This window comes from Tupaia chinensis, unplaced genomic scaffold (genome assembly GCF_000334495.1).
Source record: "Tupaia chinensis unplaced genomic scaffold, TupChi_1.0 Scaffold000322_1, whole genome shotgun sequence".
Lineage (NCBI taxonomy): Eukaryota > Metazoa > Chordata > Mammalia > Scandentia > Tupaiidae > Tupaia > Tupaia belangeri.
Window position 1 is genome coordinate 5,726,909 of NW_006159816.1, and position 24,806 is coordinate 5,751,714.

Here is a 24,806-nt window from a genome sequence, read left to right on the forward strand (position 1 = left end):
TCTATCACTCAGTCTTTTTCTGGTGAACACACATGCCCTCTGGCAAAATAAGAAACAAAAAATTTTAAAAAAAAAAGGAGTTGTCATTAAGTCTTCCCTTTATGTAACCTTCCACATCCAGCTGGCAAACGAATTTTTAAAAAATCTATCCTCTATTTCTGCTGCCTTGCTTCAGGCCCCCAAAATTTGTCTCTTGAACTGTTTCACCTCCTAAATATGTCCCCCTCCACATCTGCACCTGTGTAGTCCCTCCAGCACAATGCTGCCAAAAAGAGTTTTCTAAGATACAAAGTCAATTGATTTTATTCCTTCAACCAGGAAATACCACTGCTGACAAAAGAAAATTCGAGTTTATCCTGCAAAGGCCTAGTCCACCCAACCACCTATATTTCATGTAACAATCCTCACCCTACCTCTATTTGAGCCACACAGAACTACCTGAAGTACCCTGAAACTTGATAGTGAGGTTTCACAACATTGTATTTTTTACTGACAAATGACCAAGTTTGACAGGAGAGAAGAGGAGACATCTCAAGCAAACATCTATACACTTTTGATGGTTTAGCTCTATCATCACCCTCCTTTTGTGACTCTTCTTCCTTAAGTAAAATCGAGTAGAACCAACTACTCTTGCATTTGCAGACCAGACACTCCTGTGCAGTTCTTTCACAGCCGCTCTAATGCTGTTGCACGCACCCATTTATGTAATTCTCTCACCTCATCAGACTGAGAACAGTCAGGAGCTGTAACACTCATCTGCTCTGCACTTGGTACTTTCCCTGGCACATAATGGATGTTTCATAAATTGTTTGTGGTTAAATAAGCAGATATTAAGATTACCACTTGCTACTCACCAAACTGAAACTGTTCATTGTCCATGAGGCGAATAGATGCAGGAGCACATCTCTATTTAAAAAAGAAAAATAAAAAGTGACACAAATTTAATGCAGTAAGAATCAAGACAAGTAGAATATGAATGCTATCTTTCTGTAATTAAGAGATCAAGAACTTAATTCCTAAGGTTATATAGAAAAAAAGAATCAGGATCTATAGAGGAAAAAAATCTTAACTTTTTATACAATTTTATGAAGAGAAATAAGACATCAATGGCTTCTATAAAATATTTGGAGAGGATGAATCCACATATATAATACATAAAGAAACACATACACATCTAGATAAATTAACAGATCTTTAATTTATCAGCAACAACATTTGCTTACTGTATAACAAAGGCCTATGGGAAATAGCCTAAAGAAATACCAGCCCTCAAAGTGGATTATTTTAGAACAAGTACAATAGAAATTTTTAAGACTATGGGCCAGCCATCGAGTTCAAAGTTAAAAACAACAACAACAACAACACCGATAACAAAAACAGACTCCTCATGGCCAATCACAGTTTAAATCCCATTCCCTGTAGCTTGATAAATATGCTGGGCACATGTGTATGCATGCCCCAAAAACTAAGAAGATAGAGAAATGGAGGAAAAATTATTGTGTGTGACTGTGCCTCATCAGAGTCGCTTTCTCTTCCTTGCTCTCTTTGGCACATGCACCCTCTGACAAATTAAAAAAAAAAAAAAAAAGAAGAAGAAGAAAAAATTTTAAGACCAAAATCAGTGCTTCAAACATTATGATTTTTATAAATATCAGGTTCTTGCACCCTTTTAAAATGAGGAAGATGGTGGTGAAAATTTTCACGTGAAGTACTTTTTAAAAATTTGTAATGTCTTTACAGATAACTCTAAGAATTGTTCTTCTTTTATCTCTTTCCATAGGCCATTTTAAACACAGAAGCTATCCAGATAATGTCCAAATTTCTAAGATCTTTCAAGACTACTTATAAAACAGCAAAGAAACTGAAATACAAGATTATGTGTCTAATACATCTAAAACTGTACTAGATTCCTCTTTACTTGGAACATGCTAAAACTTGCAAGGAAAACAGACATTCACATTAATTTTATAGTAATGAAACAATATAATGCAAAGACTGCCATAGTTCAAGTTAGGTACAATTTCTCTATAGAATTAAAGTGAGTGAGATGTAACCCAGAAGGGATTTTTATTTTCTATATAATAAACCACTTTTAATATGGCTGAACTTGAATCAAGAAGTTGCTTAAAGATCACAAAATCTTGACAAATGCCATAATCTTCTTGAACATTTATCTTCTAATAACATTTATCAATAAAATTTATATAAACACAAATTTCTGACTCATTTAATGAAATTTCATATACACCTTAATAGTGCATTATATCATTTTTACTACTATTTGCTTTTAATTGAACAAGATATTTAATTTTTATAAAATTGTGGTAGCTGTTTTATTACACTCCCAAAAATGGCTACATTCTTATTCTGAAAACTATGAGAAGGTCTTTATTTTTCATGAACTTTTTTTTTTTTGGAGAGATTTTTGCCATAGGGCATGTGCGCTCGCCAGACAGAGACAGAGAGACAGAAAGCGAGAAATCATCCCCCGGGGGGATGGTCACGCCGCAATCCCTTCTCCTCCATTCTCCTCTCGAGATCTTGGGCATGCACACACATGCGCCCGGCATGAGTTTTAAGCCACCAGGTCCAGGACGTGAACCGCGGTCGACTACGTGGGAGTCCAGCGACATAGCCATTACGCTAACTGCTGGTCCCCCCATGAACTTTTGAAGTTATAAAAAATGATACATGGCTAATATTCTGTACCAAAATGAAATACATAATTCCATTTTTGTTTTCAGAAACTTTCTGATATGTCTCATATAATTTATTTATCTACTTTTGTTATCAAAGATGAGATAATTCAATCTATACTAAAAAAAAACAAGTCACTGACAAGTCTAAAGAAGTATCAGGTACTTTTATTTATATATCATAATATAAACCTATCATCTTATATTTTAAAGAATTCATGGCTTCTAAGCATCATTATTTACTATAAGAAACAATGCTATTAAGGTAGCAGAACTGGTATTATTCCTATTTTAAAGGTGCAGATACAAGAATCAGAAAAGATAAAAGATCTGCCCAAGGTCAGATGACTATTAAATAGTATAGAAAGAGATAAGATCAAGATATCTTCACTGCTCGATAAGCAGCATCATATATCACTCACTAACAAGATATCCTCTAAGGATGGCAGTGTTAGGTAATTTCATTGTCATGCAAACATCATAGAGTAAACCTAGATGGTATAGCCTACTACCCACCTAGGCCATAGGTATAAAGTATACATTCCTTATAAGACCACCATCACAAATACAGTCTGTCACTGACCAGAATGTTACGTGGTGTATTCTTATACCACATAGCTTCTAAAAAAATCACTCAAAATACACACATGCACACATACACACAGCTTTAAGGTCATATAGGAAAGAAAACAATAAAAACATAACAGGTTAAAAAAAATTTAAAAACAACCTGAGTAATTTCAAATCTTGATATAAAGATATCTTTGTAGTTTAGTTAATCCTCTTTAAAACATTACTATCTTCAAAATACTAAAGGAAAACCAATTTCCCTCACATTTACAAATTTAGAATATTTTAAATTAAATGGGTACTCTGACTTCTAATAAAACAAAGGAATTCCGATTAGACCAATTTTCCTTTCTTCATAAAATAGAATATCTATGTAACATACACATTTAATATGTTTGGCTCAGGGCCGGCAGGTGGTTAAGGGTGCTGAACTCCCCCATGACCAATCATGGTTAGAGTCCTGAACCTAGCAGTTTGCTTTCTCACTTTCTCTCTCTCTCTTTTTCTTTCTCACACTCTGTCCCTCTCTGGTCAATTAAAATAAATTAATTAAATAAATAAAATTAAATAAAATAATTCTTTTAAAAAATATGTTTAGCTCAAGCATCTTACTATAAAAAAACAATGAAGCAAAGAGTCAACAAGTGCTAAATATATGAGGTGGATAAGAGGTGATCATTGTACTAGCCCTTGAATTTTCTGTGTGCTTAAAAATTTCAAGTTAAAAAGTTGAAAAATAGGTAAGAAAACATCAGGGCATTTTGTTATATCACCTAGCAATGCATATTTATATTGACAGTGCATTTAACTTGACAGCTGAGTCACACAAAATGGCCAGCCACTATTCTCATTTATTGAGGAGTCTGGCTAGTACTATCCACAAAGAACTACTAAGAAGCAAGGGTGTGTTTTGTAAAATAGATGAAATCAAATTAGTTTTCAGCACTTTCTTGAAACGATCAAGATCAAACCAACAACTTTAACATCTCATGATGCAATAGTGACAGTTCAGTAAATAGGATTTTTTAGTTACATCATAAGTAAAGCACTCAAAAACCAAAACAAAACAGCACATATTGATAAGACTGGCTCATGATCCCCAGCAGTTAATAATTTATAAATCATGCTAACTATATGAAGCATAGAAAGCATTGAAATAATTAAGTGACTACTAGAATTAACTAGTTGTATAATCAAAACATCAAAATAACGCAATTATTATTTAAAAACTACAATATTTCAACAGAGTTACTATACCTATATTTAAAATTAGGTTATGCTTTAATTACTTTAAAACTCATCTGGTAGATTTAAAAAACCCTCACAAAATTATCTTTAAAAGTGAGAGGCAGCACAATTCTGAACATGTGAACTCTAAATTTACTGTAATACTATTCAACTACGCTGGGCTGCGAGTGTTCCTAGATGAATAAAGAGGGACAAGGGTTCTTGAGTTAAAGTGACCTCTGCTGGTACGTGATCAGAACTAACCTGAGAGGGAATGTTTTTACCAGTTCTAAAGATAGGTTTATAATGAATTCAGGGAATTTAAGAACATTCAAACAATTGCTACTCAAACTGGAGTTAATGAAATAACTGATTTCTTTCCTGTTATAATAAATGTGCCCTTACTAGAATCTCTTATGCCACTGACTTGTATAAACAGCAAATAGTCTGAAAAGGTGTGAGGAATTTATGGACTAACAAAGAAATATCAGTATCTTTGTCCTACTTTAACAATGAAGATATAAATAGCACATGGTCCTCAAAACTGGGTATAAGAATGACTAAGTCAAATTACTGGCAAATTCTGCCCTTTGATGCTATAATCAGAAAATTTAATATATAACCTAAAAATAAAAAAAAATTTAAAAATCACTCTGATTAATCTTAATTACTTGGTAGTATTTTCTGCACTAACTTAGAATGTAATATATTTCTCAATCCAGCTATTTTATTTTTAAAAATCCTTTTAAGAAACATATCAAAAGATTTCAGAAAAATCTGTTTTTCTGGAAGTCATCTCTTATCTGTCACAGAGAAAACCAAAATTGACTAGTTACTAGCAAAAGAAATTCAGTATTAACATATATTTCAAATGTCTGCAGGATTTCTACTATTTTAACTTAAGAATAAACACTGAATGGTAACCCTATATCTCGTACTATAACTAAGGAATGAATCATCTGTGAATTGAAAAGGCTTTTTTTTTTCTTTTTAAGGTGCAAGTCAAACGTTCTATGTAGACTCTGGAATGGTCCAAATTGCTGAGCCTAAGGCCATATTATAAATAGTCTACTAATCTCATACTGTAACAGAAACAAATGCTTCAATACAAAATCTCATGTGCAAAGCAATACAAAAGTTTAAACACTGAGAATGTATCATGATATGCTTAATGATTACTAGATATCCTTAATGATTACTAGAAAATAGAAATCATACCTATTGATCTTGCATACTATCCATTGCCCAATGTTGGCTATAAAGTTAAGAGCACAGTACCCTACATAAGGCACCCAATAAATTTTATTAATAAAAATGTTCAAAAGGCCAAAAGAAATGTGTCAAATGCAAATTCCTAGATAAAAAAATATGCACAGATTTTTCCTCTAGCTAAAAAGTCATAGTTGGTATCACAGATGAAATCATATATTTAAGGCCACTGGTATTACTGGCTGGTCATACTGGAAATTACATATGAAATTACAGCAAGAAGTCTGTGTTGTAAATAGGAACCTTATTTTTTAACAAGACAATTATCTCTTAGCTATAAAGAAAGAGATAATATGTATTGTAGAGTGGGTACTTCTCTCCACCTACATTAAGGGAAGGGCCAAAAGTTAATGCCAAACAGTCTCCTAATTATAATTATACATTTATTCAGTTTAGTAAAGGTAAAATAATTTGTTCTGAGTAGCTGGTGGTAGAGAGAATGTCTTACAACTCGTCTTGTTTTACTGGATCACACAGTAAAGTAACCAGTTAATCAAACATTTGACTAGGGTTTTTCTCCTGCTGCAGAGAAAGAAGTGTCTCTCTCTCTCTCTCTCTCTCTCACACACACACACACACACAATTTAAAATGACAATGCCACTTTCTACATGTAATAAATACTACCGCTGAACCTATAAAAGTTTTAAATGTTTTATAAGTGCTCAACTTAATTCCTTTCAACATATTTAAACCACTGCAGAATAACATTTTTTAAAAAATCCATGCTCTTTATCCCAAATTATGATCCAAACTCACTAGAAATAAAACACCCTATCAATTAAAATTGTTTAAAAGTGATGGAAGGTAGAAAAAATCCACCCCTTGTCAAAATGCACTGAGAAAAAAAGCTGTCTTTTACATTTATAATTCTAAAACCCTCATTCTGATGCTGAGAAAAACTATGTGCAGAGGAATGACTACTAATCCATCCCAAACATAGAGTCAGTTGTTCCTCTTATTGGAACAAACACTCCTCTCTCAATATCATTGGGCATAACTCCTAAGTTTTTATTGAAAACAAAACTTTTAAAATTTCTTCAAGCTTGAAGTCTCAACACTCAGTTTTCCATTCAAACCGTGAAAAGCCATCATTGTCATTTTCAAACAAACAATAAAAGAAAATAATAAACATTATATTGAACACTAATATCTGATTAAAGAAAACAGTATATTCCCCCTCGAGAGGCTACAGTAGAAAATCCATTTTCTGAGAAAGTCTTTAAAATCACTTACCCATCTATTGAGTAAAGTTGGAGATTATACTGGACTGCCACTTACAAGAAAGAATCACATTAATCTTCCACTAAATCTTCCTTTCTAGCGCCTTACAAGACCGTGTATTCAGAGAGGACAATTCCTCACATGGACAAAATCAGATGAGTGACAGAGAAGCCTTCTGATGCCAGTAAAAGATTGTTTAATTTCTTTCCTTCAGTAAGAACAGTAATGAAAATATACACAGAACCCACTTTGCAATTTGTGGACAATCACACATGCTCCTTCCCAAAAGAAATTCATCCAAAATAGTTGCCATTTCAAAAGCAACTTGAGTCTGAAAATATTGCAAAAATGGAAGTCTACAAAATGACAGTGAAGAATTACAGGCAGCCAACTCATTATTCAATCAAGAATTTGGCACAATCGTAAACCAAGTACCATCTATTTTAATGGATTTTAATTCTCCTGCTATCAGTTGAAATTCTAGATCCCAAACTAAACAATGACCAGTGCCAAAACCTGAGAATTTCCTCTTTTTTTTTTCTGCCTAAGAATACTGTAAAAGCAAAGGGGGCAGAAATACCGTACTACTCCTGACACGAGATCTGCATTCTGTAAACTAAAATTCAAATAGCCCAAAATAAAATCTTTGATCTATTTCCAGGTAAGGTAAACACTAATGCCTCTCTCTATATGTGTACTACAATAGAACTGAAATATGAAGGTTCTCAAAACATTGTAGCAACTGTTCTTAGCAATTATTTTATTCATAAGAGTATTTCCTGGGAATAAAATATTACTGGAATTTTTCATCAGTTTCAAGTAAGGTAAACTTTCTAGTTCACAATATTCATCCTTGTAACAATTATCTATTACTAAGAATACAGAACCGAGTTGCTAAAATGACAGACCAGAAAGGAGCTTTTTGGATTTTTTTAGACTTGTTCTTTAACCACACAGTAGTACTTTCTATCAATCATTACCTTTATTCCAAGATGTATAACCAAGATAGTCTGGTGTACATTTAGATTATGGCTTTTGGGTAAATATCCTAAGACATTTTGAAAATGAATAAAAAGGCAAGTTTTACTTATTTATGTAAAAATTACGGAAATCTCTATTCTCAGCTTTTCAATAGCATGGGTAGCTCATCTCTATCACTTTCTACCAGGGCATATGAAGTTATTATTTTATTATTTTTTTTTTTGGAGAGGTTTTTAATTGCTATAGGGTGCATGTGCTCGCCAGACAGATGGAGTGAGACAGAAAGCGAGAAATCACCCCCTAGGGGGGATGGCTACGCCACAATCCCTTCTCCTCCATTCTCCTCTCAGGATCTTGGGCACGCATGCACACGTGTCTGGCATGAGTTTAAGCCACCGGGTCTGAGACTCGAACCGCAGTCGACTACATGGGAGTTCAGCGACATAGCCATTACGCTAACTGCTGATCCCAAGTTATTTTAGGAGGCCCCCCCCCCCCCGGGGAAGATGGCCACGCTGCAATCAATCTCTTTTCCTCTATTCTCCTCTTGGGATTTTAAGCACGCATGCAGATGCAGACACACATACACACACACACACACACACACACACACACACACACACACACCCGGCATGAGTTTTAAGTCACCAGGTCTGGGACTCAAACAGTGGTCAACGTGAGAGTCCAGCGATGTAACCATTATGCCATCTGCTGGTCCCTAGGGCATATGAAGTTTAAAAAAATACTGCATCAATTTTTGATCATTAGGGCATACTAACTATTTATGTTTAAATTCTCATTTTCTAATGAAGATATAAATGTAGTACTTTGGAGCCAGCCCTAGAATGCATTGGCAAAGCACTATGCAAAGGGAACCAGATATCACATAGCCAACCACAGTTCAAATCCCAGCCCTGGAAGCCTGAGAAGCATGCATGCCTAGGATCCTGATGGGAGTGAGAAATGAAAGAAAAATGACTGAACTGTGACCAGATCCCCATTCAAGTTACTTTCTCTCTCTCTCTCTCTATATATATATATATATATCTCCCTCTCTCTCTCTCTTTCAGGTACATGCACTCTATGCACTCTGACATAAAAAAGTTGTATTGTGATACATTTATTTGTTATTTCTCATTAATGAAATCTAAGATTTACAAGTGAGTATTTGCAATGCGCCAAAGTAAATGGAGCACTCAGGAAAGCATAAAATATGTACACCCCTTGCTTCAAAAATTTTAACTGAGCCATAAGAAAAGCAAAGTGACTCCATATTGTACTTAGTCTTATAAGCCCATCTTAATAGTCACTGTTAGGAAAAATCAATCTTTACTTCCATCTTTCTGTTCCCTCACAATAAATCTTCCAGAGCCTAACCTTTTACCTCCCTCACAATGGGTCTAGCCTAATGCTTAACTAATGAAAGTTAATACCCTTGCTGAATCTTTGCAACTACTGGGCTACGGAGATAGCCAAGAGGAAGATGGTACCAGTTCCCGCACATTTGCATGCTTGAGAAGACTTCATCAGCTTTATCACTGCAAAGCAACACTGGAGACTCTCACAGTTTCCCTTTATTTTTTTCCTCTGAAAACCCTTGTGATGACCTGTTACTGGGAGATGGTCTTGGGACACTCAGCTTCCTGAATAAAGAAACCTTTCCCTCCACCAACATTTGTCTCACAAGTATTGACTTTTGAGCAAAGAGCAGGTGAACTTGGGTTTGGTATGGGGGTTCTGGTTACAAACGCATGCAACAGCACTTCTTATTAAGTTTACTAACTGTGTTCTGCAGTGAAGAGATATAATGAAGGGCCAGAGTTAGCCAACGAAGACTGAACATGACCTCAGTAAGATCTCTGGTTGGGAGTAAATATAAACCAGAACTGTTTTTGGAACTTCGATAATTTAAAAAAAAAAAAATCGAATTTGACATTCCTGATTATTTTCCATAAAAATGAAGGTAGTAATGATTAATTAAAAATATGTCATTCGGGGACCAGCAGATGGTGTAATGGTTATGTCTCTGGACCCCACACATAGTTGGCTTCAGTTCGAGTCCTGGACCCAGCGGCTTAAAACTCATGCCAGGCATGTGCATGTGCATGCCCAAAATTCCAAGAGGAGAATGGAGGAGAAGGAATTGTGGCGTGGCCATCCCCCCTTGGGAGTTAGGTAATTTCTCACTTTCTGTCTTTCTGTCTCTCTGGCAAGTGCATGCACCCTATAGCAAAAATCTCTATTAAAAGAAGAAAGAAAGAAGAAAGGAAAGGAAAGGAGAAAGTAAGCAAGCAAGCTGCCAGGTCTGGGACTCAAACCACAGTTAAAGGCCTTGTGGGGAGTCCAGTGCCTTAATCACCATGCTACCTGCTGGCCCCACATAATTTCTTCATAGCATGCGTTTTTACATGAACTTTCTAAAGATCCCCCACCCCATATTTTTTTAACAGAAGAGAAAATGGAAATCAATTTTAGCTTGTAGTTAAACACATTATGTTATATACATTATACTATATTATCTATTAAACTATAGCTTAGATATAGATATTATAAAACAAGACGAAGTGTAGTAGCAGCTCATTCTATGAACTAAAGATGTTTAATTACCTACATTTAATTCCTAAACATTGGGTCACTGATACTCATCCATTACTTCCAATTTCAATAAGTGTCTTTATTTAACAAGATTATCACTTCAATTAATCAGAAATATTGTATCTAAAAATAACTTGCAAAATAGATAGTCAATAAAATGCAATCATTCAAAGTCATCACCCCAAATATATACACATCTTACCTTAGATTACAGCCCTCATTAAACCAAGAAATAAGTGTGAAAGAAAATCCACTGCACTCAAGGGGATGATTTTACAACACTACCTTTCAAATAGAACTGGGTAAAAAGCACAAATATAACACAACTAAATATTAAGACTGTAACATCACGATTACACAGTAGAATTTTTAAAATATAAAAATATACATATATCTTTTTTTTTTTTTACCTGTTTTGCAATATCTTTTTTTTTTTTTTTTTTTTTCTGTTTTGCAATTTCTCTTAAACAGGCTACTCCTTGTTCAAAATTAGGGAAAGCTACGGAGCCATACTTTTGGTACTCAGGGATTGGTCTGATTTTTATTGTAGCTTCTGTTATTACACCAAGAGTTCCTGAAAAAGAAGGGGGAATAATCCAATATATCACATAATAATTTTAATTCATATTTAAATCTATTTATTCTATTAAGTCATTCTATTATTCATATTTAAATCTATTTATTCTATTTGGTGAATAAAGGCCATTCAAGTTTTTTTAGGAAAAAAATCAAATTTTATAATTTTTAAAAAAGGCTTTTAAAATATGTTTTTCTTAGTTATATAAATATTTTAAGCATTTTTAAGTAACCTTTCTTAAGGCATGCTATTTTTAAATGGTTTTTTAAATATTGCAATTTATTTTTTAAAACTCGAAAAATAGGTTTTTATAACTTATATTCAGATAGAAGAATATTTTTATATTTGTGCCTATTTTTACAGTGAAAAAAAAATTTATTCAGACAGAGAGAACCTAACCTTCTGTAAGAACTTAGGATGACAGAAGAAATATGAGGAGATATTACCTTGCTTTTTTCCCTAAGACCTAATATAAAGAAAAGACAAAGGCATTATAGAGATGCCCTTGCAAAGAAACAATGACAACAATAAAGCATATTAAGAGACAAAATAGTTATCATAAATATCTAGCACAACAGACACACCACGGACACAAATATTCTATTCTTTATCACCAGGGGAAACAGTACAAGGGATTTAAAAAAAAAAGAGTTACATAGAATCACATATCCTAAATATCTATGCTAAAATATGTAAAGGGACATGGTTAAAAGCAATTATATTAGGGCCAGTTGGTGGTATGGTAAAGGCAGCTGGATTCCACATGGATGAATGTGCAGTTCAAGTCCCAAACCTGGCAGTTTGAAAAACAGGCTAGGCCCATGTGTGTACATGCTCAAAATCCCAAAAGGAGGGAGAAATGGAGAAGGGACTGCAGCATGACCATTCCCCATAGGGAGTGCTTTCTTCACCTTCGCTCTTCAGCAAGCCTGCATACCATCTGAGAAATCACTGTTTATAAAATTATATTTACAAAGTCAATCTTTTCAAGTAAGTGGTTTCTGATGTATGAGTGGTATAAAGGAACAACACGCTTAGTAAATTTTCTAAGAATCCTTTTTTAAGTAAACAGAGAAACCTTTAAAACTGTAGAACTTATTTACAACACTGGAAACAAAAAGTATCACAGAAGTCAAAGTGTCAGTAAATTTATAACATACCTGAAACAACTTGTCAATATTTAATACAAGATTAAAAACTGTGAGCCCATAAAAAGTAAAATACATTATATTAGACTACAATATATTTCACTCACACACACACACACACACACACACACACACACAAACACAATTTCCTACTGAGATTATAATATATGATCTTTATGACTTATATGATAACAAAAGCTCTGGAAGCTTGGGCTGATTATTATTTTAATATAAAATAGCTAGGACTCTCACAGTATAGAATTTTATGACTGATTCACTTATAGTATTTTCAAGGTTCATCCATGTTGTGGCATGTATTTACATCTCATTCCTTTTTAATTGCCAAACATTACTCCATTATATGGACTAACTCATTTTGTTTACTCATTCTTCACTTGATGAAATTTTGGATTCCATTTTTTGGCTATCATGGATAATGCTGACATGAACTTTTCATGTGGACATAGGTTTTCCTTTCTCTTAGATATATACCTAAAGAATTTAATTTCAGAAAAATCTTTGATCTTATTTCACATAACAGCTGGCCCTAAGCTATCTTTTTCCATTGGAGTTCCAGGAGAGTACAGTTGAGAGGTGGGGGGGGGGTGACTTCTTGCTCCTACACCCACTAGATGAGACAGAGGCTCCGCCTTGACTTGGCACAACTGATAATACTGGGTCCCAATTACCCTTGCCCTGTCTTGTTAAACGGCTAGTTTCTTGTAGAGAAGCACACCTAATTCCCCAGCACTCAGCAGGACTATCACTCAGAGAGGAGCATGGCTTTGTCCCTATCCCCACCTCCAGAGACAAGGTTCAGGACTGCCAGTAAGGAGAAATAGGCCTTAAGACAGATACCTCCTAATCTCTTTCTAAAGAAAATGAGTCCATTTGCAATAGATCATAGCTAAGTTAAGCGTACAGATGCTATTAAAACAGGCTGGCTCATAGCCTAGGGGTAAGGGGAACCAGAGCCCACATGGCCAACCATGGTTCAAATCCTGGCCCTGCAGGTGGCATAATATTTAAGGTGCTGGACTCCCATGTGGCTAGCCACGGTTTGAGTCCTGGACTGGTGGCTTGAAACTCAAACTAGGTGGGTGTGTGTGCATGTACAAAATCCCGAGAGAAGAATGGAGAAGGAACTGCAGTGCGGCCATCCCTGGTGAGGGTTCATTTCTTGCTTTCTGCCTCTCTCTCTCTCTGGCAAGCACATGCACTCTATAGCAAAAATCTCTCAAATGAAAGAAAGAAAAAGAAACATGGTGGGTGCATGTTATACATGTTCCAAATCTCAACAGGATGGAGAAATGTAAGAAAGAGAACTGCATTGTGACCACCCCTCAATGGAGGGTGCTTTCTCCCACCTTCTCGCTTTCTGTTTCTCACTGGTGAGAGCGCACACCCTCGAGCATAAAAAAATTTTTTTAAAATAAAAAGGCAGTGAAGGATATGGTAAAAAGGCAGTTGGGAGGCCATGGATACATTCGCTGGAGATACAGGATAAAGTTCAGGTTGGCAGGGACCAGCAGTTAGCATAATGGCTATGTCACTGGACTCCCACGCAGTCGACCGCGGTTCGAGTCCTGGACCCAGTGGCTTAAACTCATGCTGGGTGCATGTGCATGCGTGCCCAAGATCCCAAGAGGAGAATGGAGGAGAAGGGATTGCAGCGTGGCCATCCCCCCTGGGGGGTGATTTCTCACTTTGTGTCTCTCTGTCTCTCTCTGTCTGTCTGGTGAGTGCACACACCCTATAGCAAAAAAAAACCTCTCCAAAAAACGAAAAAAAAAGTTCAGGTTGGCTAGTTTGCTGGGAAAGAGACAGTGAGAAGAATCCATCACTCCAGACACAGAAAAAAAAAAAAATCTCAAAGATTTATCTCAAGAATGTACCTTCTAATACTCCTTCTGAGAAGACTGCATGTGGTTGTATTAATCAGTAATTTATACCTCATAGCATTACTGGAAAAAACTGCACAGTCAGCTTTAATCAGTGCCCCCTTAACAGCTATGCGGGGTCTGTTATAAAGGGACTGGGCATACATACCTAAAGGTGAAACCCAGGAAGGAATGACATCAGAAATTTTTAAAATGTGTAGGTGAGAAGGGAAAGACCTCACTAAAATAATATGGTGAATATTTAAAGAAACAAGTAAGTAACAATACAGGATCTGTACTGGAAGATGATAGTATACAGAAATGCTAGAGTATGTATATTATGTAAAATATCATTTCTAGGCTAGCAAGTGGCATGGTGGTTAAGGTGCTGGATCCGATATGGCTGACCCTATGGTTTGAATCTCAGACCAGGTGGCTTGAAAACACTCAAGGCGCATGTATATGCATGTCCAAAATCCTGAGAAGAGAATGGAGAAAAAGAGATTGCAGTGTGGTTATACCCCCTGGCAGGGTGATTTCTTATTTTCCCTCTCTCTCTGTCTCTGCCTCTTTCTGGCGAGGGTACCAGCCCTAAAGCATAAATCTAAAAATAAATAAATATCCACTTTCCAACAAAAAATTCTGACATACGTGAAAAACAAACAAACAAACAAACAAACAAACAAACAAAACAACTGAATAGTACAACCCATATATGGGGAGTGGCGGTGGCTAAACTGCCTCTAACAGCAACCAGATGTCATATTTAACAAAGACTTCAAAGCTGTCATCAGAAGTGTGTTCAAAAGACTAACATAAATCATGATTTAAAAAGTAAAGGAAGGCAGCATGCCAATGTCATATCATTAAATATTATCAATAGAGAGAAATTAAGCCCAGTCATGGCAGAGCAGTAGATGATGCTGCTACTCGGCAGGCTGAGGCCTTATTGGAGGTCTGGGTTCAATTTCTGACCATTCTAAAAAAGTGAGGCTTAGGGACATATGTCCATAGTACCAGCTACTTCAGAGGCTTAGGTAGGAAGATTGTGAGTTCACAACTAGCATGGGCAACAAAGCAAGATTCTGTCTAAAAAAGCAGAGTGAAATGGGCTCCCAAGTGTAGTCCCAGCTACTCTGAGGGCTGAAGCAGGAGAATGATGACATGACAAGATCCTGTCTTTAACAACAAAAAGCAAAAAGGGGGCTGAAGGTGGCTCAGCAGTAAAGCATCATTAATTATCAAGAAAATGCAAATCAGAACACAATAAGATCCCACTTCATCCCCATTAGAATGGCTATTATTTGAGGGTGGTGGGAGGAATGAGTGGCATAGTGGTTAAGGCACTGAATTCCTAAGAGGTCGATTGCAGTTTAAGTCCCAAACCTGGTTCCTTGAAACTCACAAGGAGCGCGTGCCTTTACGTGCCCAAAATTCTGAGAGGAGAATGGAAGAGAAGAGATTGTGGCATGGCCATCCCATCTGGGGGCTGGGGTAGTGGTGATTTCTTGCTTTCTGTCTCTCTGTTTCTCCGGAGAGCACACGCATCCTACAGCAAAAATCTCTCTCTCTCAAAAAAAGGAAGCTATTATTTTTTTAAAGACTTATTTAATTTAACTATTGTTGTTGTTTGACCAGAGAGAGAGGGAAAGTGAGAAAGCAGGCTGCCAGTTCTGAAACTTGAACCACAGTCAACCACGTGGGAGTCCAGTGCCTTAACCACCATACCAACATATGTTGGTAAGGATATGGAGAAATTTAAACCCTCATAAACTACTTGTTAAGGAAGTAAAATAGTGCAGCCATGCTGGAAAACAGTGTGGCTATTCAAATAGTGAAACACAGGATTATCACACGATCTAGCAATTCTACTATGTACATGAAGACTCAGGGAAAACACCTATTATGAAAAATTATGCATGGATTTCAAAAATGTTTACACCAAAATAAATTTGCACTTTAGTTCCTTTTTCCATAAACTTTTCTAAGTCCCTTTATTTAACTTAAAACATGTCCGTACAAAAACTTGCATGTGAATGTTAACAGCAGCATAATTCATAATAGTCAAAAGGTAGAAACAATCCAAATGCCCATCAACTGGTAAAAAGATAAACAAAATGTAGTATCATCCATGCAATGGAATATTATTGTCATAAAAAAGTACCTTCTGGCTATGTGTATAAAGTACATATGAAACATAAATTCCATGCTTAGACTTGGGTCCCATCCCCAAAATACCTCATTGTGTATATGTGAACATTTAAAAATCTAAAATTTTTTGACACGTGAAATTCTTCTGGCCCAAGGCATTTCAAATAAAGGATATTCAACCTGTATTATACACCTGTATTATATGACTCCACTTATGTCTTATGTAAAGAAAAGGCAAATCTAGAGACCAGCAGTTGGGGTAATAGCTATGTCACTGGACTCCCATACAGTTTGAGACCCGGACCTGGTGGCTTAAACTCACGCCGGGCGCGTGTGCATGCATGCCCAAGATTCCAAGAATGGAGAAGGGACTGCAGCTTGGCCATCCCCCCGGGAGGTGATTTCTTACTTTCTGTCTCTCTGTCTCTTTCTGGAGAGTGCACGTGCCCTATAGCAAAAACCTCTCCCCTGCCCACAAAAAAAATAAAAAAGAAAGGCAAATCTACAGAGACAGAAAGATTAGTGACTACTTAAAGCTTGGAAAAGGAGGAAAATGGTAGGTGGTGATAACTAACAAAGTTTCTTTTTGGGATGAACATTTAAACTTTGGCCAAAAAATAAAGGCAAAAGGGTGAGAGGTGAAATTAAGGTTGAGTAAGGATGAGTAGTAGTTGTGCTTGGGATCAGAAGTGTTTAAGATTTCAAAATTTTGTAGATTTTAGAATACTTCCACATATATAAGACATACCTTGGATATGGGACCCAAGTCTAAACTACAAAACTCATTCATGTTTCATGTACACTTATACACACAGCCTAAAGGTAACTTTACACAATACTTCTCTACCACAGTGGTTTCACTGTGACCCATCAAATGAGGCCAGGTGAAACTTTCTGTTTAGGGCATCATATCTACTCATAAGTAGTTTTAAATTTTGGACCATTTCAGATATTGGATATTTGGATTTGCAATGCTCAACATATATCACTACAATACTGTCTTCTTTTCTTTTTTTGGAGAGGTTTTTGCTATAGGGCGTGTGTGCTCGCCATACAGAGACAGAGAGACAGAAAGCGAGAAATCACCCCCCAGGGGGGATGGTCACGCCGCAATACCTTCTCCTCCATTCTCCTCTCGGGATCTTGGGCACGCACACACACCCACCCAGCGTGAGTTTAAGCCACTGGGTCCAGGACTCAAACTGCGGTCGACTACATGGGAGTCCAGCGACATAGTCATTACGCTAACCGCTGGTCCCCAACTACAATACTGTCTTCTTATACACCAGCACAAAATCATGAATCAAGCCTATTCTTTTTTTTTTTTTTTTTGAGAGATTTTCGCTATAGGGCATGTGCGCTCGCCAGACAGACAGAGAGAGACATAGAGACAGAAAGCGAGAAATCACCCCCCAGGGGGGATGGTCACGCCGCAATACCTTCTCCTCCATTCTCCTCTCGGGATCTTGGGCATGCACGCACACGCGCCCAGCGTGAGTTTTAAGCCACCGGGTCCGGGACGCGAACCGCGGTCGACTACGTGGGAGTCCAGCGACATAGCCATTACACTAACTACTGGTTCCCAATCGTGCCTATTCTTATCAAAACAAGTAGTGTCATTTTAATTTTTAAAGCTGCTCATTTCCTTCCATTACACTGACACCATAACTGAGCTTAGTTTTAATTATTTTATTTATTTTTTAATTTGAAAGAGAGCATATGCACTTTCTACAAAGAGACAGAGAGGTGGAGAGAGAGATTTGCCCCCCCATGGAAAATGGTCATGCTGCAATCCCTTTTCCTCTAGTTCTCCATCCTATTGGAATTCTGGGCCCACATAGGTTTCTCAAACAGCCAAATCTGGGATTCAAATTGTAGCTGGCCATGTTGGATCAGGCTCCCTTACCACTAGTCCACTGGGCCAGTCCACCTTAGTTGTAGTTCTTTCAACTCTTCTCAAAATTTTCTTCTATTTATTCTGTCCACAGACTACAGAAATCTTAATGAATATTTGCTCAAATTCAAAGGTCACCAAATTGAAAATTATTAAACAAGTTCATCTAGCAACCTTGACTACAGACAGAAAAACTTCTCTATTTAAAACCAAATTCCAAGTTTCTAGCTTATTGTGAAATAATTCCTTACTTCTGAGAAATAAACCCATTTGAAAATGTTTCTCTGAATTACAGCATTATATGCTAAATGTAATTTAAAAGAAAAAGAAAAGAAAATCATATAAAGACCAAACAATAGGGGTCTGGTTGAAATAGCAAATAGTTGTCAAATTAAAAAAAAAAAATTCATTGGCTCTAAAGGTGATGATATGAAGCAAGCTCTATAAAAATTAAGTGACAATAAAAGAGTAGTAAACACTCACTTGTATTTTAAAAACATACATACGTATATATGTTTTTAAAATACATATATATATATGACTCAGCTGCTGTGGCAAAGGTGCTGCAGTAAGATACTGCTGCGTAACACTGGAACCAGGTGGGAAGCCCAGATCCTGGGTCAGTCTGAACACACGAGGCTCACCCATGGGGACATCCATGATCCTGCCTGGCTGCAAGGCTCAGAGATGACAGCATGGAGGGACCATGTAAATGGTGCACCCTCCCTCCACAGAACAAAATAAAGAAATCAACTTTAAAACACACACGCACAGAGTAATATACAGCAACAGTTTTGATTCTGGGCAGAGGGGGCTGTTTATAAGACAAGGATAGCAAGCAGGTATTCCCCCCAAGCATTCAGGAGTATTTTTTAAATTTTATACACATTTCTATATATCTGAATTTTGTAAATATACACTATTACTTCTTCAAAAAGCTGATTCTAAAATGTGTATTCCAGGGGCACAGAACCCTTCATCCTGGAAACCAGACATGGCCAGAAAGGAGGCCACACTCCCTTGTCAGTTACAGAAAGCACATTGGTGGGGAAAGCTGGGCTAATCCATTCCTAGACATCCTGCTTCTAGGCGGGGTTTCTTAAGTAGTAGAGCAGCTCCCTCACTGCAATCTACTAAGAGTCAGCCCTTGACACAAGAGCTTATAAAAACAAACCAAAAAAAAGAATAATAATTTAAAAAGTATATTTTTTTACATTAGCAAATTTTCTTCATCAAAATTCTAAGATTCTAATAAAGAGGGTTATGCCCTAAGTTTTGGTATGCCCAAATTGCCTCAAATGTATAGTATAGGTACTCCAAGTAGTAAAACCTACCCTAACACTATACATGAGATTTTTAAAAATTAGAAGTATAACACGAGACATTGAATTATCGTAAAGTTAATGAAGCGACCAAGACAAGTCTGTGGCAACTACCTAGCTAGGAGCTCTGCATGATCCCTCCATGATATCAAAATCCATCCAAATCCCAAAAATAGCTTGATAGTGCACAGCTTCCACTCAGACCTATTTTCAAATTAAGCCAGTCACAAATAAGATATATTTAAATTCACTTCATCAAAAGGCCTGTTTCTGTGGGATTTTCATGTATTTATAGATTCTTTTGCTTTGGGATTATCATGTCAGTTGAATGACACAGAACTACTTAGATTGGTGGTTGGCAGGTGGCGTGGTAGTTAAGGCACTGGACTCCCACATGGCTGACCACAGTTTAAGTCTAGGACTTGGTGCTTACTTTCTCACTTTCCCTTTCTCTCCCTGGTCCAATTAAAAATAATGATAATAATAACAAATAAAATTAAATAGTTTTTAAAAACTACTTGGATGACTTATCACCTTAGCACATTATGTTGTTATTCTATATCTCCCTTATATAATTATTTACAATTATCTCTATAACAATAACTCATCACAGAGGCTTATATATCATTCATTTTATTTTTTTAAGTTTTAATAAACTGATAAATTTTACATTTTATAATTTTCAAATATAATGTCTTTTTCTAAAAGTAAATGAAAGGCATTAATTATTATCTGATATAAAATGTGAGCATTTGCTTCACCGGAAGCCTTTCATACTTTGAAAATACACTCCCGGGACCAGCAGTTGGCATAATGGCTATGTCACTGGACTCCCATATAGCCGACTATGGTTTGAGTCGTGGAGCCGGTGGCTGCAACTCACACCAGGCACATGTGCGTGTGTGCCCAAGATCCCAAGAGGCAAGTGGAGGAGAAGGGATTGCAGCATGGCAATTCCCCCTGGGGGGTGATCTCTCTCTCTCTGTCTCTCTGTTTCTTTCTTTATGGAGAGTACACGTGCGCTATAGCAAAAACCTCTCAAAAAAAAAAAGAAAATTCACTCCCAGATTACTTGAAGATTAAGAACAGAAGTCATTAGATTCTCAATCTCCCTTCCCCCTTTACTTTCTTTCCTTAAGTAAACATAAAAAAGTTCAACAATAATACAAAAAAAAAAAAAATACTATCCACAAAACACAAGGCTTGTACAAAATACAAAACACCAGTTCCCCATGCACAGTGCTTACAGACTTGGTAGTCTATAGCCCTGACTCTAAGAAGGAGTTTGTAAACAGGAAGAAACAGAAGTGGAGTCCTTAAAAAAATCAATGGGAGTTGTCTTCAGGGGAGTAATGTGTATCTAATGCTTGGTACTCTATGGAGACAAGGCAGTAAAGAGAAAGAATAAAGCAAGAGAGGGAAATTAAAGATTCCGTAGAAATGAAACAAGACAAATCATCCTTTTCCCCACCAAAAGTATCAACATTCGCAAAATAAATAGCACAGAAGTGGGTAGAAGTGACAGAAAAGAATATTCCCAAATTAGGAATGTTTTCCAAGTAATAAACAGGAATTTTAAAAGCAGACTAAAGGAACCAGCATATGGAGTAATGGTTACATCACTGGATTCTCACATAGTTGACCATGGTTTGAGTCCTAGACCTGTGGCTTAAAACTCACGCTGGGCATGTGTGTGTGCGTGCCCAAGATCCCACGAGGACATGAGAGGAGAAGGAATTGTGGTGTGGCCATCCTCCCTGGGAGGTGAATTCTCACTTTTTGTCTCTCTCTCCAATGAGCACACAAGCCTTACAGCAAAAATCTCTCTAAAAAAAAAAAGGCAAACTAGCGAACTAAATACACTAAAAAGAAAAAAACTGCAAAAAATTCAGAAAATGCAAAGAAAAGCATTCTTGCTGATGAAGAGTTTCCCCCCAAAAGAAAACTATAAGATTTGTATTAAAGCATATGTACACTTTTTTCCCCACTGCCAGAAGGCTCATGCCAAAAAGAAGCGGAAGGAGAAAAAAAGCACTCCCAAAGTAGCATGGTCACACCACAATACTTTTTCTTCCATTTCTTCATCCAGTCAGGATTTGGGGCACACATGCGCACATACCTGGCACGTTTTTCAAGCCACTGTGGCTAGGATTCTAACTGAGCCAGCCAGGTGAGATTTTATTCCCTTGCACAGGAGACTATGCTTATCCATTGTACTACAGATCTGGACTCAAACCATGAAGAAAACAGCAACATGATACTTCAAACTAAATTAAAACTTGCCAAACAAGCAGTTAGAAATACAAAATACCTTGAATCAGAAATCTAGAAAATATTAAAAATTTTCTTCTTCCCTAAAGAATAAAAATTCAAACTGAAAAATAAAAACTCTAATATTTAAAACTAAAGTCCAAAAACCTTTCCAAAAATAAAAGAAGACGTGAACCTGTACATAGGAAATGCCCACTGGGACTAGTGCAAAATGACCAGGACAAACAACACTAAGCTGAAGGCTTTCTCAATAAAGAAAAAACGAAATCATCAGAACCGCCAGGCAAAAAGAGAAAACAACCTACAAAGGCAAGAAAATTAGCCCGGTGGCTAGTTCTTTGAAACACTATAGAAAAACTGAATTAACAATTAAGTCACATTTTTAACAAAATGAGAACAGAAAACTGAATTCACAATTAAGTGGCATTTTTAAACAAACTTAAAAAAGTGTGACCCAAAGGTATATCTATTCATCTTTCTAGTATTACAGCCACAGAAAAACAGAATTCAAGGGATTTAAATATATGTTTTTCTTAAAGTATCTATCAAAGGATCTTTATTTAACCAAAAGACTACTAAAAAATTTACTGAAGTACTGACACTGAGCATTTCATTCAACTGTGAAGAGTAAAACTAGGGTGAGTTGTGGGTTTAAAAGTACTTCCAATATCTTGCAGATAAAAATGTAAATCATTACAAATTACTAGCAAATTCCACATATAGGAAAAGAATGCAAAGCATTTAAACTGTTTTATATATCTATAATTTTCATTATATTGGTCATGTTATAGTTTCTAAAATGTGAAGTAGCTATTTATTGGAGAAAATCATTACAAAAAATTTCTAACAAAAAACAAAACAAGCACATTAAACTTAACGTGGTTACCTATGGAATTTAATGCAATAGGAGAAAATAGGGTTTTGATGGTAATACTTTCGGGTAGTCATCAAATAATTTAGAGCAAAAGAATTTTTTTTAAAGCTTGAGGAAAAGTTTATGATTCACATTTAAGCTACGCATTAGGTAGTTCAAAATAGAAAACAAAAAATATATTTTTATAATAGAGATGGAGAGTGGAATGATGGATATAAGAAGCTTAGAGAAGGAGGGAAAGAAGGGAAGATGAGAACTTGGTTAATAGATATAAAATTGCAGTTAGATAAGAAGAATGAGTATTAAAGTACTAGAGCATAACAGATTAACTATAGTTAAAACAATTTGTATTTCAAAACTTAGAAAAAAGGGACCTTGAATGTTCACAATACAAAGAAATGATAAATGTTTGAGATAATGGATATGCTTATTGTCCTGATTTGATCATTACACATTGTATGTATTTATTGAAAAGTCACACTGTTCCCTATAAATACAATTACATCAGTTAAAAATTATTTTAAAAACATATTTACAAAAGAATGTGATTTCATATGTATTTACTTAATCAGGTCGTCTCTCCTAGCCTACATTAAAATGACTCTATATTCACATATAAACCAAAACGGAAATTAGAGACCCTAAGTTGTAAAGATCACTGAAACCAAAATATCAGCCATAATAATGGTAATAAATTTAACATTTGTTGAGTATTACATACTTAAAATATAGCATAATATTAAGCATAATGTTTAGCATAATCTCATTTGATATGTAGAACAAGTTTATGAAGATACTTTTATTACTCCCATTTTATAGCTTAGGACATTGGCCACAGAAAATTACCTAACTTATACAAAATCACAGAAATAAAAGTGAGGCAGGATTGAAATTCGAATAGACTCATGGTTCACGGCTCTTACATAGATTTGCTATTTTGTATGCATATTTATAGTAAAAAATGTCACTTAACTATAGCAATTTACCAAGCATATATATTTTATAAACCATACCTTCATTGCTTACTTCATAATAAGTTTACTGTCCTTAAATTCATAAAATAATTGATTATTAAGAGAGAGTCCAGTCTTTTAGATAAAATTTCAAGCTATTATAAAAGGCATGAAAAGATTAAATTATTTTTCCAGCCAACCTATAGCCATTACCATTCTGTTCCTAGACCTGCGGCCGGCTCTACCTCTCAATTAAACTTTATGTTCCAGTTATACTGAAAAACTGGCAGCTTCATGATGAGGCAGATGTGGCCTTTGCTCACTTCTAAGTCCATCCACATGCTTTCATTCTGCAGGGCAACTCTTTTTCCCTCAATTTGACCTGAAATTACTTTCTTTACCAACCTACAAAGACCACTTTAGGTACGGCCTCTCTAGGGAAGCCTTAGTAAGCACCCATCAGCCTGACTGACTTATACTTCTTCTGTATTTACTTCTTTCACAGAACTTACACTGTAGTATAATGGCCTATTTTTACCTATGCCCTTAAGGGTAACACCACAATTTCTAGCAGTCATAATTTTTAAAATGTTCATTGACAGAAGAAAAACAAAAAGTCTGATGGAGTTACTTGAAAAAAAAAATTGGGGCTGGCCCTGTAGCACTGTGGTTAAGTACTGTGCATAGGGAGCCAGATCCCACATGACCAATGGCAATGAAAACCTGTTCCAGTGCTTAGAAAAACATGGCAGGTTCATGTTTGTGCCCCAAATCCCAACAGGGTGAAGAAATAGAGAACGAGACTCCAGCATGACCATGCCCCAATTGGGAGGCTGGGGATTGCTCACTCACTCTCTGGTAAGCACAAGCACTCTCTGGCAATTAAGTAACTCACTAATTAACAGTAATGTACATTTATAGATTTGATTCCAACTGGTTATACATCACTCTGTGATTAAAAATCATGGTCCTGGGACCAGCAGTTAGCATAATGGCTATGTCGCTGGACTCCCATGTAGTCAACTGTGATTCAAGTCCCAGACCGGTGGCTTAAACTCATGAAAGGCGCGTGTGCATGCGTGTCCAAGATCCCGAGAAGAGAATGAAGGAGAAGGGACTGTGGTGTGGCCATTCCCCCTGGGGGGTGATTTCTTGCTTTCTGCCTCTCTGTCTCTC

General features: G+C 36.2%; 1 protein-coding gene across 3 annotated transcripts in view; it reads right to left on the reverse strand.

Annotated features, from left to right (window-relative positions):
- Positions 1-24,806, reverse strand: part of AGPS (alkylglycerone phosphate synthase) — a 135,974-nt gene that overhangs the window by 59,501 nt on the left and 51,667 nt on the right. For all 3 annotated transcript variants that reach the window (XM_027773119.1, XM_014589018.2, XM_027773120.1), the window contains exons 10-11: positions 11,009-11,134; positions 855-908 (exon numbers count right to left, since the gene is read on the reverse strand). In XM_027773119.1, coding sequence (XP_027628920.1) covers positions 855-908; positions 11,009-11,134 — 180 coding nt within the window. The remainder of the gene's footprint in view (positions 1-854; positions 909-11,008; positions 11,135-24,806) is intronic.